Source organism: Anolis carolinensis, unplaced genomic scaffold, assembly GCF_035594765.1.
Source record: "Anolis carolinensis isolate JA03-04 unplaced genomic scaffold, rAnoCar3.1.pri scaffold_12, whole genome shotgun sequence".
Taxonomy (NCBI): domain Eukaryota; kingdom Metazoa; phylum Chordata; class Lepidosauria; order Squamata; family Dactyloidae; genus Anolis; species Anolis carolinensis.
Window position 1 is genome coordinate 19,876,415 of NW_026943823.1, and position 19,264 is coordinate 19,895,678.

At 38.7% G+C, this 19,264-nt stretch overlaps 1 protein-coding gene across 1 annotated transcript in view; it reads right to left on the minus strand.

Moving 5' to 3' along the window:
- Positions 1-364: 364 nt before the first annotated feature.
- Positions 365-19,264, minus strand: part of radx (RPA1 related single stranded DNA binding protein, X-linked) — a 98,717-nt gene continuing 79,817 nt past the window's right edge. The window contains exons 15-20 of the mRNA XM_062963791.1: positions 13,032-13,279; positions 10,749-10,820; positions 9,685-9,767; positions 7,295-7,391; positions 4,514-4,673; positions 365-1,686 (exon numbers count right to left, since the gene is read on the minus strand). Of these exons, the coding sequence (XP_062819861.1) occupies positions 1,565-1,686; positions 4,514-4,673; positions 7,295-7,391; positions 9,685-9,767; positions 10,749-10,820; positions 13,032-13,279 (782 nt within the window). The 3' untranslated portion in view covers positions 365-1,564. The remainder of the gene's footprint in view (positions 1,687-4,513; positions 4,674-7,294; positions 7,392-9,684; positions 9,768-10,748; positions 10,821-13,031; positions 13,280-19,264) is intronic.

Sequence of the window (19,264 nt, forward strand, 5' to 3'; positions counted from 1 at the left end):
AAAAACGGCAGGTACTGACCACATGAGCCTCGCCAAGACAGAAGAGGCACTTGGCGTGGCCGTCCGAGTCAGGAATTTTAGCAGCACACTGCGTGCAACGCTTGAAACGAGTAGTAGACATGCGAAGAGTCCGAAGTGAACCTTGCGGCGGAAAAAAAGGAACTGGAGAGCGGGCGCCTGGGGCTGCCTTATATGCCCCTTGGGAAGGGGGGCGTGGTTACCGCCAAAATTTGAACTTCAGCTTGGAAGAGTTTCCGTCGGAACCTGCGCAGGCGCAGCTTCTCCATTAGTGTGCATTCACAGAGTACACGAAGAAAAAATTTTGGAGTTCAGTTGTTCGACAAGAGCTAGATTGCCAAGACAGTCCAGTTTGTGCACAACTGCTTTTATTATAAAAAAATAAGTAAGCATCCTTAACAGACATCAGAATAACTTTATTTACACTTTGTATTCAATGCAATTTAATAGAAATCAAAATTATTTACAACTCTTATCAAACACTATGCAAAAACGAGAGGGAAAATGCATGTACTGTTGTCTCCCGTCAGAATCAACTGGAGAATTAAAAAGACATTATCGTCATTCTTCCGTTCAAACTTAGGGTAGAATTGCAAGTGGAAAGGGCCACCGAGATTGCAAAATGAAATAAAGTGCATTATTAGGTAAAGTAGTTCACTTGGGTGGATAAGGTTCGGAGCTTCACACTAAGGCACCCTGTGTTCCTCTCTCTGAGGTTCAAAATTCAGACTCCCTGCTTCACATGTTAGAAAAATAGTTACCTCCTATAAAATGTACACATTTCAAACGGGTTAAGCATTTGTCCAAATAATAATGGAATGTGTACTTTGTTTAACAAGTTTTAACTTGCTGTTCAACCCAGTGAACTAAGTGCAGAGAATTCCCAAAGTATTTCAAGTCTTTTGAGAAGTGGCTGGTTTTGTTTGGTCTGGCTGCCAAATGAAACAAGAAGCGACCTCCAGAGCTTCAAGGGTCATTATAAGGCTGCTCTGTACTTCTACAAACACCGGGACTGATCCTGAATAAACCCAAAGCTCAAAAATATCCCTAACTCAATTGAGATACTGAATTTAAAACCAACAGGCCTCTAAAAAACCAATACGGTGGTATCTGTGGAAAGTTTGGTTCAGGGACGCTGCATTATTAAATCACGCCAATGTGAACATCCACACATTCACGTTGTTGCCATTTAACAATATTGCGGCATGAGCTGGATTTTGCCGATCTGGAGCCTGCAGATCCAAAAGGCCCATCGAACCATTTTTGTAGCTTTAATAAATTAAGGTATATGGCATGCATGCAAAAAGTGTTTGTGCTCAGATGCCTTGGTCTTAAGACTTTATCATAACCGAAAGAAAAGTATTTACTGAAGAGTGCCAACACGATTTCCATTGGGAAATAAGTTCATAGGAAAGTCAATCCACAGAAACGCAATCTTAAATGGTGCAGTTTATCGCATTATCAAAGCAACATTGTTGCTACATCAGTCTCATCAGATTTGTCATTAGTTTGTCAAGCGGATAGCAGTTTTGTCCCAACAGTCATTTTAAGACTTTGCTTCCTGGACGTGTGCCTCATCGGCCTCAAAAGCCGGGTTGTCAAGGTGCGGAAGCACATCGACAGGCGGAGGCTGCAGCGCGTTGTTGTTCACCAACTGGAGGTTGTCACCTTTGAGAGAAAGAAAAGTAATAAAAACCAAGCTTAGAAAGAACAGTAATAAACAAAGCGTATGCATTCCATTCCAATTGCTTCCCATTATTTTGAACAAACTACAAACATTTTTGGTTCACAACTTCATCTGCTTAACAGAACATACATTTGGGACAGAGGTAGAATGCTGTGGAACCCAAAAGATTTTGGCCCAAATCTTATCTCAGGCCTTTGCAAAGAACAATTTCACTCAGTAATCATTAATAATAGAAAGAATTTGTATTAAGGATCGCTAAGAAGCTATGCAAAACTTTGAAATTAATAAACCAAACAAAATAATAAGTTGTGGCAAAGCCTGAGGGTGCATGTTGGACTTCACACTTGGGCACTGTCCTTTAGAGGAGGCAGGAAGGATGGAAGAATTATTATTACTGTGGTTATTATTATGATTATGATTACTGTATTAATCTTTATCCCATTTTTCTCCCATGGGTGGGACTCAAAGCAGCATACAGTGGATTAAAAACAGAATTACTTGAAATACACATTCAACGTAATACAACAACTAACACAAATACCCAAGTACCTAAATAATAAATAATACATTAATAACTTACAACATACCATTAAAAATTCCCTTACCTCAGGCCACTTAGGTTATTCCTAAAACAGGTTATCCAAGATTCTAAAAAGAATCCATTTTCATTTGACCGTGTCACATTGCCCGTTCCAATATAGCATTGAAGAAGTTATTACCAGCTATGAATTGGTAAGTTACCTATTATCATTAATCTGGGAAGACCTGGCTCCACAAGGTCTTAATTTGATATCCAAAGGTCAGCAAGGAGGGAGCTGATTGCAACTCTCTAGGAAGGGAGTTCCAGAGTCATAGTGCCACCATCGAGAAGGCCCTCTCTCTCTTGTTCCCACCAAGCACACTTATGATGGTAGTGGGACCAAGAGAATGATCATCTCAGGGAATGAGTGGGTTGGTAGGAGGTGTTGCAGTCCCTCAAGTAGGCTGGGCCCAAGCCGTTTAGGGCTTTATAGGCTAAAGCCAGCACCTTGAATTGCACCCAGAAACAAACTGGCAGCCATTGTAGGAGCAGAGTGGTTCTTTCCCTATATCCTGCCCCCATAAGCAGTCTAGCTGCTGACCTTTGAATCAGTTGCAATTTACAAACGCTCTTCTGGGGCAGCTCCACATAAGAGTGTGTTACAGTAATCTAGCCTGGATGTGACTAAGATGTGTACTACCATGACCAGATTGGGCTTTTCAAGGTATGGGAGCAGCTGGTGCACAAGCTTTAACTGTGCGAAGGCCCTCCTGGCCACCTCCGACAACTGGGCCTCCAAGGTTAGCGCTGAATCCAGGAGGACCCCCAGGCTGCAAACTTGTGCCTTCAGCGGGAATGTGACCCCTTCCATCCAGCACAGGCTGCAGCCCAGTACCCTGACCAGCCCTATGACTGACCAGTAGTACAGTAGAGTCTTACTTATCCAACACTCGCTTATCCAACGTTCTGGATTATCCAACGCATTTTTGTAGTCAATGTTTTCAATACATGATGATATTTGGGTGCTAAATTCATAAATACATAAATACTACATAGCATTACTGCGTATTGAACTACTTTTTCTGCCAAATTTGTTGTCTAACATGATGTTTTGGTGCTTAATTTGTAAAATCATAACCTAATGTGATGTTTAATAGGCTCTTCCTTAATGCCTCCTTATTATCCAACATATTCGCTTATCCAACATTCTGCCGGCCCATTTATGTTGGATAAGTGAGACTCTACTGTACCTCTGTTTTGTCTGGATTCAATTTCAATTTGTTTTCTCTTTCATCCAGTCTATCACAGCTGACAGGCACCGGTTCAGGGTCAGGATGGCATTCCTGGCATCAGGTAGAAATGAGTTATAAGAGTTGGGTGTCATCTACATTGATGGCATCAAATTCCAAAACTCCAGATGTTTTCTCCCAGTGGTTTCATGTAGATGTTAAACAACATGAGGACAATACGGAACCCTGCAGGACCCCACAGGACAAAGACCATGAGGTTGAGCAGGAGTCCCCCAGAACCACTGCAACACAGTGCCTCCAAGTTCTATTCCTGCAAGGATACCAAGTCTTGCTTATCCAATGTTCTGTATTATTCAACGCAGTCTGCCTCCCGCCTGGATCCACAGCTATTTCTCTATGCAGCAACATGCATTGGGCCAACACGCCCAACAATAACACAAGTGCAGTCACACTCACAAACAAGTGGCAGACTTGCTGTAAAACATGATGTTTTGATGCTTAGTTTATAAAATCATAAGGTAATTTGGCGTTTAATAGGCTTTTCCTTAATCCCTCCTTATTATCCAACATTTTCGCTTATGGAACGTTCTGCTGGCCCATTTATGTTGGATAAGTGAGACTATACTGTACATCATTATAATTTGTATAATAATTTTTCTCTTTAGAAAAGAGAATCAAGGCGGTTCACAATAAAACCAAGTACAATAAAATTAAAACCTTAAAATGTACAAACATTAAAATGGAAATTAAACATGATCTGTATTAAAAAAAAGTTTCAACCCTAAAATCAATTAAAAACCCATTCACAGTCAAAACCACAGCACTGCAGCTGATTAGTTGTCTGGCACCCAGCAGGTGGCGACACATACCAGGACTTTTTTTTATTTCTAACAGATGCATGACAAGCTGAGGCTTCATTCCAAAGGCCAAGGAAATAATAATATAATGATGATGATAAAACACTTTGACATTTTAATATTTTAAAACAGGAAAAACCAGAAAGTAACAGCGTAACCTGCAAAGCCATGCTCCACTTACTCTCTGAATGGGCAGGTTCCTCTGGAACAGGCTCATCGGCTCCCTGAACGGACGCGTAGCCCGACGATGCTGTCTCACTATGATTGTCCTCTTCCGGAACTGAAGGGATGTTCGAGGGTTCCGTAGGTTGGATGGACTCTGCTCCATCTTCAATGTCCACCTGTGTCCAGGACATTTAACAGGAAGGAGTGGATTTCATTAGTACTATTGTATATATACTCATGTACAAGTCTGTAAACATTGTAGTCAAACAAATTGCCTCCAATCTGAGGCTTTCCAAGACATATAAAGGCAGTTCTAGCAAGTGTTGGAAATGCGAGAACAATGTGGGGTCGTTGAAGGCTTTCATGGCCGGAATCACTGGGTTGCTGTGAGTTTTCCGGGCTGTAGGGCCATGTCCAGAAGCATCCTATCCTGATGTTTCACCCACATCTATGGCAGGCATCCTCAGACCTCACAACCTCCGAGGATGCCTGTCATAAATGTGGCCGAAATGTCAGGAGAGAATGCTTCTGGAACATGGCCCTACAGCCCGGAAAATTCACAGCAACCCAATGTGGGGTCATTTAACTGTATATGGTCTTGGAAAAGGGACCAGAAATACTGGATTCAAATACATATGATGTTAGAGGATGTCAAAGCTAAAATTACAATGCAACTAAACTCTACTTGTTAGGGATTTTGGATGATGATCTAGAGAAAAAACATTGTAAGTGACTATTATATTCGACTCCAGCAGTGAAAATCATCTTCGCCCAGAAATGGAAAGGCTCTGCTAGTCAGACGCAAGAAGATTGGCTTACAAAGATAGGTGACCAAGTGGAGATGGATAAACTGACCATTTCAAGAAAGACTAGGATGCATGTATCACTTTTAGCAACAAACATGGGGACAACATTTGACTATGGGCTTTTTGATATTCATATTAAAAAGACAACATATCCATGGGTCAGTGTTCAGTACTGACCTTACCCCTTTCCAAAAAAAGGGAATCATCACCTTTTCTGAACAGCGTGGCAAAAGGAGAGATCACAGCCCACTCTGGGAGAACCCAAAAGAAGTGCTGACTTCCTTTACTCTCGCTAACATGATGCCACATCAAGGCTATTTGAATGCTTGAGTGGGAAAATAGCAGCTCTGTGGCACTTCCTTCAAAAGAAAACTGAGGCCAGAGTGGGTTCTTCCAGGACAGACCTTTTGCCACTCTAATTCAACCAGAGAGGTCAGCCATAGCAGAGCACGTGATGAACCAACCTGGACACAACATCTTATTTGAGAACACAGAAATGCTGGACCACTCTCACAACCACCATGTCAGACTCCACAGAGAAGCCACTGAAATCCACAAGAAGTATGTGGGGAATTTCAACAGAAAGGAGGAAACTTTGAAAATGAACAAAATCTGGCTCCCAGTAGTTTAAAAAAACCCTAAAATCAGGAAAGTAAATAAAAGAACAACACTCAAAGACAGGGGAAATCCAGTCACGAAACAATCAGGGCCAGCTAACACCTCCCAACAAAGGATTCCCCCAGGAAGGACTCAGCCAGGCTTTGAAGCTGCAAGGCTATTTAATGCTAAACAAGGTAGCCAATTGCAACATTCACACCTGCCTCAGACAAGCATTCTTTCTTCTTTCTTTTTATATTCCACCACTTGCCAAGTTTCCAACAGACTTCACAACCTCTGAAGATATCTGCCACAGATGCAGGCAAAATGTCAGGAGATAATGCTTCTATAACATGGTCATACATCCATGAAGAAAAGCTCGCAGCAACTCTTTTGCCACTCTACTCAAGAAAAGGGATGGTTCCTTTTTTGATAAAAGGTACAATATCAATGCCAGGGTAGAAAAATGGCAGTGTCCCCTGAAGCAGTGCTGGAGCTTTCCCTTCTCCAAACAACAACAACAACAACATATTGCTATTAGTAGTAGCAGTATTTGTATCCCACTTTATCTCTCTCAAAAAGACACTCAAAGTGGCTCAACATAAAATGACAGAATTTAAAATCTACACATATACAAACTATTAAAATAGAATTAAACCTTGACAGTATTAAAAATAAAAATTTAAACCTTTAAAGCTGTGGTTCTCAACTTGTGGGTCCCCAAGTGTTTTAGCCTATAACTCTCAGAAATCCCAGCCAGTTTACCAGCTGTTAGAATTTCCTGGAGTTGTAGGTCAAAGTACCTGGGGACCCACAGGTTGAGAGCCACTACTTTAAATCCTGATTTGATCTTAAAAACTTCCTTCTTTAAAAGCCTGCCTGAATAAAAAGGCATGAGCCTGCCACCGGAAAGTTAGCAATGAGGGGCCCATTCTTCTTCCTCCTCTTCTTCCTTTTCCTCTTCTTCTCACTCTTCCTCTTCTTCCGTTTATTTATATCCCGCTTTTTCTCTCCATAAGGAGACTTATTCTGGCTTCCTTGGGACGAAGAAGGGAGTTCCAGAGATGAGGGGCAGCTTTTGACTTATCCTTGGGTTGTATCAAAATCTTCTGGCTCCAAAACCTGTCCTCGACTTATACAATACACATTTTTCTGTAGGGTAAGCGATTTTACCCAGACACTAAACCTATCCAACGAAATCTTTAAGCACTGGAATTTGTTCAGCGCAGGAATGTAATGTCAATAATATGTAATGAGATGCACATACTTTGCTTTCTAATCAGTAGTGGAGTCGCTTTTCTGCTTTGTTTGCAGAAATAACAACTTATCAAGCTTAGTAATGCAATCAAAAGTCCAGGAAGTTAGGTGACTGTGACTAGGAACTATAGCGTTACCTCGATTCCGAGAGCTTTGAGTATGTCGCATTTACACATGGGACACGTTCTGTGCTCCAGCAGCCAGGGATCGATACAGTTTTTGTGGAAGAGATGACTGGAAAGGAAAGTAAACAAAGTGGAATGTGAGCCGCGAAAAAATGCTTTCTAAAAGTGGTGTTGTTCAGAAATCCCCAAACATTCAGAAAAGTAACATAAACAACACCAAACACAGAATAATTACTTGTATATTTTTGCTTAAAACAGCATATTGTTACAGAAAATAAATCATACATTTTTATAAAATTTGATGGAAAATGAGTCCAAGTGATATAGAATGAAAACAGGAAGCAACTCTTTAACTAGGTGAAGAACGTAAGTGCATTACACTGAATGTTAAAAGCGTGTGTTTACTTTATGTAAGTGTATTTAATCTCTCCTTTATATATTACGACTAATAAGCAGTTGGAATGTAGTTTAGAGAGCCAAGAAATAAGTATTGTATATACTCGAGTATAAGCCGACCCAAAAATAAGTTGAAGCACCTAATTTTACCACAAAAACACGGGAAAACATACTGACTCGAGTATAAGACGACGGTGAGAAATGCAGCAGCTACTGGTAAATTTCAAAAATAATAGATATCAATAAAATTACATTAATTGAAGCATCAGTAGATTAAATGTTTTTGAATATTTACATAAAACTGTAATTTAAGATAAGACTGTCCAACTCTGACTATCTATATACTCAAGTATAAGCTGACCCGAATGTAAGCCAGCCAGGACCCTCACTCGAGTATAAGCAAAAAAGCTTTAAAAAGGGCTGAAAAACTCTTATACTCGAGTATATACGGTAAACCAGTACATGTAGATGTACATGTTATGGAAGGGTTTAAGAAAGGCAACAGTCTGAACTATGGTGCTAGTCCTACCAAAACAGGCCTACTGAATCAGTGGGGTTTCCTTATGTATTGGCTTATCATCAACAATTCTATGAATGGCTCTACACTACTTTGGACTAACAAACAGTATTCCAGCCATCAGTAACATAAAAGTGGTTGGACTTCGATCTATAATTTCCATATAGAATATATCTGATATCATTCAGAGGTTTCTCTCCAGTCACACATATTATTGGGTACAGCCAAGCTCTAAGAACTGCAGACAGGAAACTTCAGTATCTAGGAGACTATATACTGTATCGCATTTCATTCTTGTAGGAAATAGTTCCTCTTATCTGTCCTCAAGAGAATGTGAGATTTGGCAGATTAAGCAGTTTCTGGTAACCATAGATTTATTTAGGATGACTACAACAAATCATATATTTTGCCTCAGGCAATGGTTTGTGGAAGAATCTGTCTAAACAAGTAATATGGTATTTCCTAAGCTTATGATACCCAAGGCATACTTCAACCCAGAATGGATGGCTTCTGCAGTGTGTAAGAGAATGAATAACCTGTCCTCAATTAAATTAAGTCATTATGTGTGCACATGAGTCATTTTCTAGCCACTCCTCCTCCCCAAATTAGACAAAAAAACCACAAAACCCTGGGAGTGACAGAATGAATGAACCATGTCCATTGAGTACAAATGGCTGGCAGAGTGAACTTGGCTAACTGGAAGTAAAAGGTGATCGTGGAGAAGCATAGCAAGAGGGTTGAACACTTTGGACCTACACAGATGACTTTTAAATGTTATATTCCATTTATTTATTGCGATAAGCTCAAAGTTTGGAAGCTACTGGGTTAGTAAGTAGCTTTAAGTGACAGGTTGTTCACTAGCTCTAGAAAACATGAGGAAGTGAGTCCTCATTTCTGTGTTACTGTCCACACTAAAGCTTCCTTTTCATAGTTTATAATTTACTTATTAAGTCTCTTCATTTTCATTAAAGTTTAGCCTATAATACAATGGCAACTGAGAATAATTTCAGTTTTATATGCTTGAAACCAAAATATTTATCATTCAAAACATACTAAAGGTCAATGTCTTCATCTGGTATACAAAAGAAAGTTCTCCCTCAACTCCTATAATCACCTATCCTTACTTGCACGCACGCATCCAAGATCACTCAGTCAAGGGAACGTGTGCTCAAACTGTAGCTGCTAGTTGTTGTCATGACAAGAGTACAGATGCAAAATCACTGGCAGAAGTCATTTCTAAAATTCTTAACTGTTTTAAAAACCTACACAGCATTTGAAGGGTTGTGCTTGCTATCCAATAGGGTTTGGTTTGTATTAGAGTGGTTTTAATGTGGATAAAAAACTGTCAAAAAGTAAATAAATACTATATCAAGCTTTGGAGTGTAAGCCTATAAGAGTATGATAAAAAAGAAAGGGGGTAGTACAAGGGATGTAAATCACCAATCTTATAGTATGAGAGTATAATGGGGGCGGGAAAGGATCAACTTACTTGCAGGTTAAAATTCGCACAACATCGTTTGGCTTGTACACCTCAATACACACAGCACAGCTATCTGCATCAGGACCAGTTTCCTAAAGGAAAAAAGTCCCAGTATATTGTTAAGAGATCTTTTTTGCATAACCGCAATGGCATGCAGCAGGTGGGAACAACAATTCGGTCCATTGTTTCCCAACATCTTCAAGTGCTACTCTGGAGACGTACAGCCAACAAGGCAGGGAACACAACAATCTTCCTGATAGATATCTGGATACATTGTGAGACTGAGATATGTCCATAGTACTATGTACATAAAATTCCAGAAGGATTTATAGCACAACACATAGCCATTGATCAAGGATATGCACAGGGAAGGATTTATTCAGTCATCATTTCATTATCAAAAAAGCCATTGTGCTCAATCACTGAAAAACCCAAAACACCAGCACAAAGATCAAAGGCTTGGAAGAGAATGCTAAGACTCTCAACTGTATTGGGAAAAGCCATCTTCAGAGTACATAATCAGGTTTTAAATCAGAGCGAAAATCATCTGACTCTCCAGATGATGTGAGACTGTAACTCCCACAAACCTTGGCCAACATATCCAATGGTAAGGATGACAGAAGTCACAATACAACAATGCTTGAAGGGCTGCACGATTCCCACCTTTGCCTAAGACCATTTAGAAATCAGTACTTTAAACCAAACACTGAAACGGGTGGCCAACAAAATAAACTGATATAGACAAAGGGTGGGCCAACACGTTTTGAGCCAAATGCTTTTCCTGAGATTTCTTTAAAAACAAGAACTCAGAACAGAATTCGGAAAAGGTCTATAAATGTCTGAAAGCCTAAATTTTGGGAGTTTCAACTGATCATGGTGGCCACAGAACTCTGGAGGATTCTTAAGACTGGAGCCCAAATATCTAAATTTTTTTTGTAAGGTCTGGGAAAGAAAACAGCAGTAGACTTGTCAAAAAAATGAAAAGAAGTAATAGTGATAAACAAGATGGCTTGCTTTGTCTTCTAGAGCACTATAGGCCTCAGCTAGCTTCTCTCACATCTTTTTCCCATTACCTTGTCTCCTTGTTTCAATGTCCGCAGTTGGAGCTGGCTGATCGCTTTTTTGGCATCTGCTTTCAGACGTCTCTGTAACACATGAACACCAAATCAATATAGGACTTGTTCTCCCATGAAGAATAACAGATGGTACACAATTCACTGACAGTGAGAGAGGCATTTCTTCAGGATAAAAAAATTAGAACTGTTTTTTAACAGAACTGACCAGACGATTTATAAGAATGAATATATATACACACACAGATGCAATTGAAATGTCCAATGGTCATTCATAACAAACACTTCAAGGTTTTTTAGCAGAATTTTTCAATGGGAAAGGGGAAATACATGTGTTTGATATATATAACCTGGAAAGCTGCTGGAACTGAGGTACAGATACTGACACTCAAGAATCCTAGTGACTGTTTAGGAAATGTTCTTACATTTCAAGCCAAACAAATGGAAGAGTGCCAATCTTTTTGAAAATGAATTGCAAGCTAAATGTCAGAGTGCCAGGACGTCAGATGGATAGTATTCCTTCACTTAGCCAGAGCAGACTGGCGGAGGCCCATACCTGATCTGATCAAGCAACTTCTGACCTTGACCTACTAAAGCAACAGTAGACCGCTCTGATCACCCTCAGGAAGAACTACTCTATTTAATTGCCAATGATGTCACATCATTTCAATAGTGTACAGCAAACATCCACATGGATCATTTTATCAGAGGTCACAAAAATCAGTTCCTCAATTTGCTATGCATTGATCACTGAAGATTAAAATGCAATTCATGTTGCCGTTATTATAAAATCTGCCATCAGGACTACTTCAGGATCATCCAACAGCAATAAAAGGTATTTTTAAAACTGTATGTAGGCTCTTAAGTGTTTATGTATACATAGACAAAAAGTCACAAGAAAGGACTTAATTCTGTTGCCTTTTTCCTAAAGCAAACTTGCCAGCAAATTGTTTGTTAGCTTCTGGTGTATATTAAATCCTAAAATGTCTAACTTGCATAGTCACAGGCTTAAATTTCCTATATTTTTGCTGTTGCAATTAACGTCTCCACTTAGGTTTGGTTTCGGTTCTTATACAAAAGAGTCTTCCACTGAACAGTCCTCCAGTAGCATGTGAAACAATGGAAACCGTCTGTCGCTTATTTCAAGATTAATTTATCATGGAGACATGATAAACCTCAAAGATTTACATCCTTTTAAGAATCTCTAAATACTGATGAGACATTATGCACAAATACAACTCATTTAGCATCACAGAATTAATTCAACTTGGATAATAAATAAGGAAGAGAAAGCCTGTAATTATGTACTGGATGAACTTGAACTAGGCAGATTTCAAGTTATTATCTCCCAAAGAGCTGAGTCTATTTACATTGGGGGGGGGGGGGGGACTACAGAGAGACTACCCAGATATTATCTCAATCATCGAATAAATATGAGCTTAGGAAGTTATAGCCATCCCATTGTTCCCAGGAACTATTAAATATACATTCAACAACCACTGGGAAAAATCCTTCAAAGAATTCCAGGTGTAGGGGTGTGTGTGTTTATGCATACATGCATGCATGCATATGTTTGTAGAATATCTTAATTTATTTTGTATGCATCTGGCTTCAGAAAAAGTCAGGAGCTAGCCATGAAAAAATATTCTGGATCATAACAAAACCATTAAAAACATCACTTGTGTTCAAAAAGTTGGGCATTAGGTCAGTTTGTCCAACAAGTGGTTTATTTAGCATGCTAGATTGCCCCTTCCTGCATGAATGGCATGCCTGAGAGGGAAACATAATGAGTGTAATGGAAAATGTGGAGCTGACTGGACAGGATATTTTTAAAAAGCAAAGAAAAAAAGCCAGGAAAGATTTTCTCTTCTGCAGCCTCTCATTATGATAATGTTAGGGTTGGATAAGAAACTGTGCTATGAAAATTTAACAACAACAGCTAACGTAAGCATTTACATTTCAATGAAATAAAGAGAGCAGGATGGTGTAGTGGTTTCAGCATTGGACTATGACTCTGGGAACCAAGGCCCAAATCCATGCTTGACCGTGGAAACTTGCTGGGTGACTTTGGGCAAGTAACATTTTTTTCAGCCTCAGAGGAAGGCAAGGCAATGGCAAAAACCCCTTTGGACATATTTTGCCAAGAAAACCCTATGATACATTCACGTTGGTGTTACCGTAAGTCAGAAATAACTTGAAGGCATATTAAAATAAAACTAAAGAGGTAGAAGTATAGGAAATGTCAAACTGGGAACTTCAGAACATATAATACAAAGAACTCACCTGTTTCCTGTTCTGTGCTCTTGCAATCCTAAGCCTTCGGGCAGAATAAAATATGAAGTAGCCAACAGTAGCTGCTGTGACAATGAAGAAGGACACCGACACGAAGAAGATGGAATAGTTATTCATCCATGGTCCGTGTTTTTTCCCCACTTCAATGAACATAGTCACTTGATAGCCTTGTTCCATCTTGCGGAGGATTTCTTTGCCTTTCAAATAACTTATCATAATGGCAACAGTGTTTCCTGTACCTGTGTGAGAGAATAATCAGAGCATTAGCTTTTCATACCAAAAATGAAGGCTAATTTGTAAAAATTTGTTTAATATTCAAATCACTTATTCTTTTATCCATTTCCTATATATGTGAATGATAGTAGTGCACAAATGCGTGCAGAAAGAAATGCAGAAGAACCAGCACTTTCTTATTTCTCCTGTTACTCAGATGGCGAGCTTGGGTTTTTGTTTGTCACCACTAACATGACCCTTCAATGTGAATATCAGATTAAGGAAAGGAAGTCTTGTTTCAAATTTTTAAAAGCCCTTTCTCCCCTTGTAGCAGGAAACAAGACAGAACACTTGTTATCTGCAAAGTTGCATGAATCAGAAGCAAAATCAGTTCTGAATAATAATAAACCTCTCTGGCAGAGTTTGGCATGTTCAGAGCCAGAGAAGCACCCTCATTCTAATATTATCATCTCCTATATATAGCATGTGCAAAACTGAGGCACAAGGAAGGGCTACAACAGCTGCGGAATTGCTTTATAATTTTAGTATCAGTCCATTTCCTGTGCAGTGCTAACCATGGTTTAACTTAGGGTCTCATTCCAATAGAACAGTCATATCTTATTGTGCAAGTCAAGTCACAGTTCCATGGGGATGTAACCAAAGACCAGCTTTTAAAAGAAAAGAAAATCCATTGTAGGTTAACTGATGAACAGCATGGATGAATTACCTGGCTGCCCAAACTAAAGCTTTTGTATAGTATTCTCTGAAAAAAGGAGGGGTAGCAAAAAAAAGTAGTAAACATGGATCATAATTAATTAAGCTCATTTGTCATCTTACAGTAGCAGTCTATTAAGCTCAGCTGTGTTTAAAGGGTGACAAAACATGCTGTATTTCATTCCTTTTACAGTAGTCAAAGTAGTTCAGGTCACTGAAATAGTCTTCCATTATACTGCTTTTCATATTAGTTGGATAAAATCTGACCTAAGTACTCAACACCTTTTTGAAAATGTATTCTTTGTTCCATCTTGTTCTGTTTGCTTATTAAGGGACTAACCATAAGAGCTCCATTTAATCCAAAAATATAGAACAAATGAGCCAGGATCCAAAGTAGATGTTCTTGACAATTACTTATTTAACAAAAATCGTGGTACCACAAGCAGAAATAACACAAAATGAACTCGAATAGGTTTCCACTCAACAAAGAAGATGAGGTTTCTGAGGTTTCTTCTGAGGTTGAGCGAATCCATCTTGCATAAGAGCACCTCAAAGGGGTTTCAGGACTGAAGGATTCAAACTCTACTCCAATATTCAAACCACTATGGAATGTTGTTTTTCTTAAACAAAAGACAGGTTCTCAAAGAAGATATTAATTCCTTCTATTAACCAATTTAAAAATATATATGAGAAAACAGGTGAGATAAATACCATACTTCTGATATAATATATAATATTATATAAAAGGATATTTTTACTTTATGTTTAAACTCCATATGTTGACCACCGATCAAAATCTAAAAATTGAGATCAAATACAAGTGTTTTGTTTTAGATGGTAAGGAACAATTGGTGAGTGCAAATCGGATCACAGTACTAGCCGATGGTATAGCAAAATATATTTAACTTACTCTTCATTAGAACTGCTATCTCCAAACGGCTTCCTCCCAAAGGAATTGGGAGACATGCAGGCAGAACATAGCTTAATAATTTACTACTGCCATAGATCGATCCACTCTGCTTCTGGGTTGACATGCAAGGTTCACATTGAAGGTATGTTATGGTGTTGCAGATAGGGTGGCTAACATCACATCAACAGCTGGGGAGGACAGTCTGTGGAAAGCGATCTGTGTAGATGATTTACCTGCCATACTGCCTCAGGCAGATGGGCAGCCACCAAGTGATGATCAGAAAGACATCCCTGTGCTTCTTGCTAGTGCTGTCACCATGAATTGGGAAAAGCTGCCCAAAATATTATCCAACTACAACTGCTTATTAAATTGGTGCTCATTCTTTAATGGATAACTCTCACACAATACCTACATCCCAAGGTCATACTCTACTGAGAACACATTTGAGGCATCAAAACTCTTGGTTGCTGATCCACCGCAACTGAGTATATGGATCAGTGCCAACAATATTATACAAATTATTGCAACACAGCATTCATTTGGCATGTTACCTAATCATCTCGACAGTGAGTCAGTATGATAACACCTGTATCAGCTATTCAATATGTACTCTCTTAACAAGTAGCACAAAAAATTAACTTGAAATATCAAGGTTATTCTGGATTACTCCAAAAGTTTTTACGTAAAGCCCTTCCACAGTCATATAACCCAGAATATCAAGGCAGATAATCCACAGTTCAAAGTAGATAATGTGGGGCTTTATACAGCTGTGTGGAAGGTGCATAAGTGAGCCATTGTGAGTCAAACATTTTTTGTCTAGGAGCCAGTGTGTTCATATATTGTAACAGTCTGTAACAAACTGTACTTATAGTGTTTTTTTAAAAAAAATCCTTGCCTTTTTATTTCATTGCTATATTGTTGGATTTTGTCATATTGTAACTGTACTTATATAACTGTTTAAGCATAGCTGGATGCAAATTTAAGCTTCTGCTTCGAAGCTTCTAATAAAAATAAATATATGTTACTGAATCCAGTCCTCCAACATGATTATCAACTTTCAGTTAAAAAATCTTAGAGCAGGTGTTGCTAGGCAGACATAACGACACCCGACACAAAAACAGGCAACCTCTCCGAGTGAAGTAAGACAGGACCTCTAATTAAATCTGACAACATCCGGTTTTGCATTTAACCTATATTTAGGATAAAGGGAAGATGCAGAAAAACTAAAACAGAACGAAGTGATGCAGTTTCACAGCCTATAATAAGATACAGAAAAGGCATCTGGAAAACAACAAACATGCCACCTTTCAGGATAAGATATTGTCATGTATTGTGCATACTCTCTCTCTAATGGATGTTTACTCCATAGACCAGACAATGCCTAAAGTTGCTAGGGCAAACCAACAGCATCCCATGGTCTATTTACAAGAATGAAGTTCTGCAATTCTCAATTTCACATTACGTAGCCTCAAACCCTTGGATCTAAACATGTGAGATGGGTTTGGCTGTCAACCATTACCTCTAGATTTATTTCATAATGGTTTGAAGCAACAGTATTTTGATACTGTAGGATAGACAGTAGTAAGATAGGCAAAATTATCCATTGTTTTTCTATGCACAACACTTTTTAGTTTTCCCTACTGACTGTTAAAACTAAGGTTTCTGGTGGCTACCAATAATCAGAAGACTGAACATCTGATCTGTAGAAACTAGTGCTATTTCCATATATTAATAGCATAGAGATTTCGTAAAACCTAACCTTTGGGACTGCACCCTTAATCGTGCCTTATATCAAAAAATTAATTGCTGGTCTCAAATTTATACCAACAAATAATGTAATTCCCTTTACACAGGTAATAGTAGCAAAATAATCCAAACTATAAAATATTTCTGAATGTTCTCCTAGCAGACAGTTACATAACTATAATAGAAAGAAGAATAAGATTCTTTCTATATAGAGATTGTATAAATGACAAGTTATCTATCACATAGTATGAAACAGAGTGCTTCAAATGGTGCCATGCACAAAATATACACCAAGCATTCAAGAAAAAAGGCCCACTTATCGAAATAAAGTATGAACAAAATAGCTTGAGCTATCCAAGTGCTCTTTCCCACAAATACATTGACCCTATTCAACTGACTCTGGGTTATCACTTAGTAGAGGATCAGATGACAAATGGATAATGTTCCCAGTAGTTTAAAGTCTTCTTCAGCCTAAAGCATATCAGACAGATACGTAATACAGAATGAGTACAATCAGAAGAGCCCTCCATATACGCAAATTGGCCATTATTTTTGCTGTACTAGAGACTTGTTCAGTACATAAACACTACAATTAATACGAACTCAATCCCGTGGAACCCTCCCCTCTCAAACAAACAAAGAAAAAAGAATACTGTAGATTGCAAAGGCCTTGCTTCTGACCTTGAGAAGTCTGTAAATGGAAAGAGTTGAAGACCGAGTGCTCTTTTGTGTTCTGACCCTTTAACATTGTAATAGCTGCCTTTAGAAACATGGACAGTTGGAAAGCTGTCAGTATTTCAAAAACAAGGTGTTTCTGTCCTCAGGCATACTCTTTTCCTGTTTTGACCATCACTCTCTGCGAGATGATAGGTTCACCTTAGCTAGGTATGTTTCCCTCAAGGGGAGGATTGTCACAGTTACAAGCTTCTAATTCTGAAATAAAGTCTTTCACAACCACTTCTACAAGTTGTTTTCTATGCCATCTCTATTTAGTTTTGTAGAATTGAGACAAAAGTTTTTTCTCTCCACTTTCCATAGAAGAGTAAATATTGCACGAAATAGTCTCAGCTGCTATATTGGCAAATGTACTGTTCCCTAAAAGTATTCAACAGAATGAACATCAGAACAGTTAAATCAGGCAGTTTTATATAATTTTAGCCCTAGGCATTCCTTGGAGGAATTCATGTATATACTACTATGAACACATATTCTGAACTTACAAAAGCTAAAAACTAATTACCAAATTGGTAATTAAAATTAAAATTATATGAATGTGGAAATCATTTTTTGAAAATAAACCATGCATACAAGCTTTGTTGCTTAAAGACAAAGGACCCCCCCCCCCCCCCCACACACACACACATTAAAATGCATGCTGGCTTTTAGCTAAGAGCAATACAGTATGGATGTGTAGTGATTTCCCCCCTCAAAAATGTTTAAGTCCAGTTATTATCAGCTATTGGGAGAAAGTAGCTTTTGAGATGTGGGTACAGTAATCTAACCATATTGAGGAAGAGGAATTCACTGTATAATTTAATTTGTTACTTCCTATACCTATTTAGACTTTCTTCTCTCTCATATCAAATTCACCATGGCAGATATTTGGTGAGCATTTTCGGTAACCTAAGAGCTATCAGTTAAACATTTTGAGAAACTATCTTCCAATAGAAATTTGCTAAAATGTTACCTACAATTTTATGATAGGCAAGATAAGTGACAAAAACCTACAAAGAATTCCACTGTAAGTATTCCACAGACCTCCTTGAAGACTGTGAGTAAAAACAGGAAACCAGCAAGATATTCTGCAAGAAGGATAGTTTTCAAACAAGTGCTAACTAGTCAGAGCGGGTACTGGTGTAACACTGATACTCTTCTATCTCTAGGTGTATGCAAACAGTATTTAATGAAATTAACATTGGAGCTGCACTCCTTTACAGTTGTGAGTGCCCTTAGGTCACTTATTGACCTATAGTAACCCTATGAATTCCATAGGGCTTTCTCATGGAGAGGTGATTTCCCATCGTCTTCCACTGAATACATCACAGCGCAATGGTTTGAGCACTAGACTACAAGACTGGAGACCAGAACTTGAATCCCTGCTCAGCCATGGAAACCCACTGGGTGACCATAGGCAAGTCACACACTCTCAGCCTCAGAGGAAGGCAAAGGCAGAGCTCCTTCTCTGAACAAACCTTGCTAAGATCAACTTCAACTTCCAAAATTGTCTTTTCTAGGCAATTTAGCTGAGATCACACATGGTTCAAGGAAAATTCATAACGCCACTTTAGCAAGTGTGCAGCCAACCCACTTCTCACTTCACAGACAAATCCTGCTACATTCCCAAAGGCAATGCCATTTTCTGACTTGGAACACTTATTGTGGGATAACTGAATAATGATGTGTATGACACAGGAAGTCTGGATGCTTATTCATAACAAGCAACTAAGAACATTTACTAGATTTGGGGCTTTTTTGTTTGCTTCTTTTGCAGCGCCCCTAGGATGCTTTCAGCTATATACTATGGCTAGGTAATTTTACTTTTTTTATTAGTAGCAGTAAACATGTAGAAGACATTAACTAGATGGTGGGGAAGTTTTATGATAGGGATGAGAAACTTTCAGCCTGCAATCCAGATGTGATC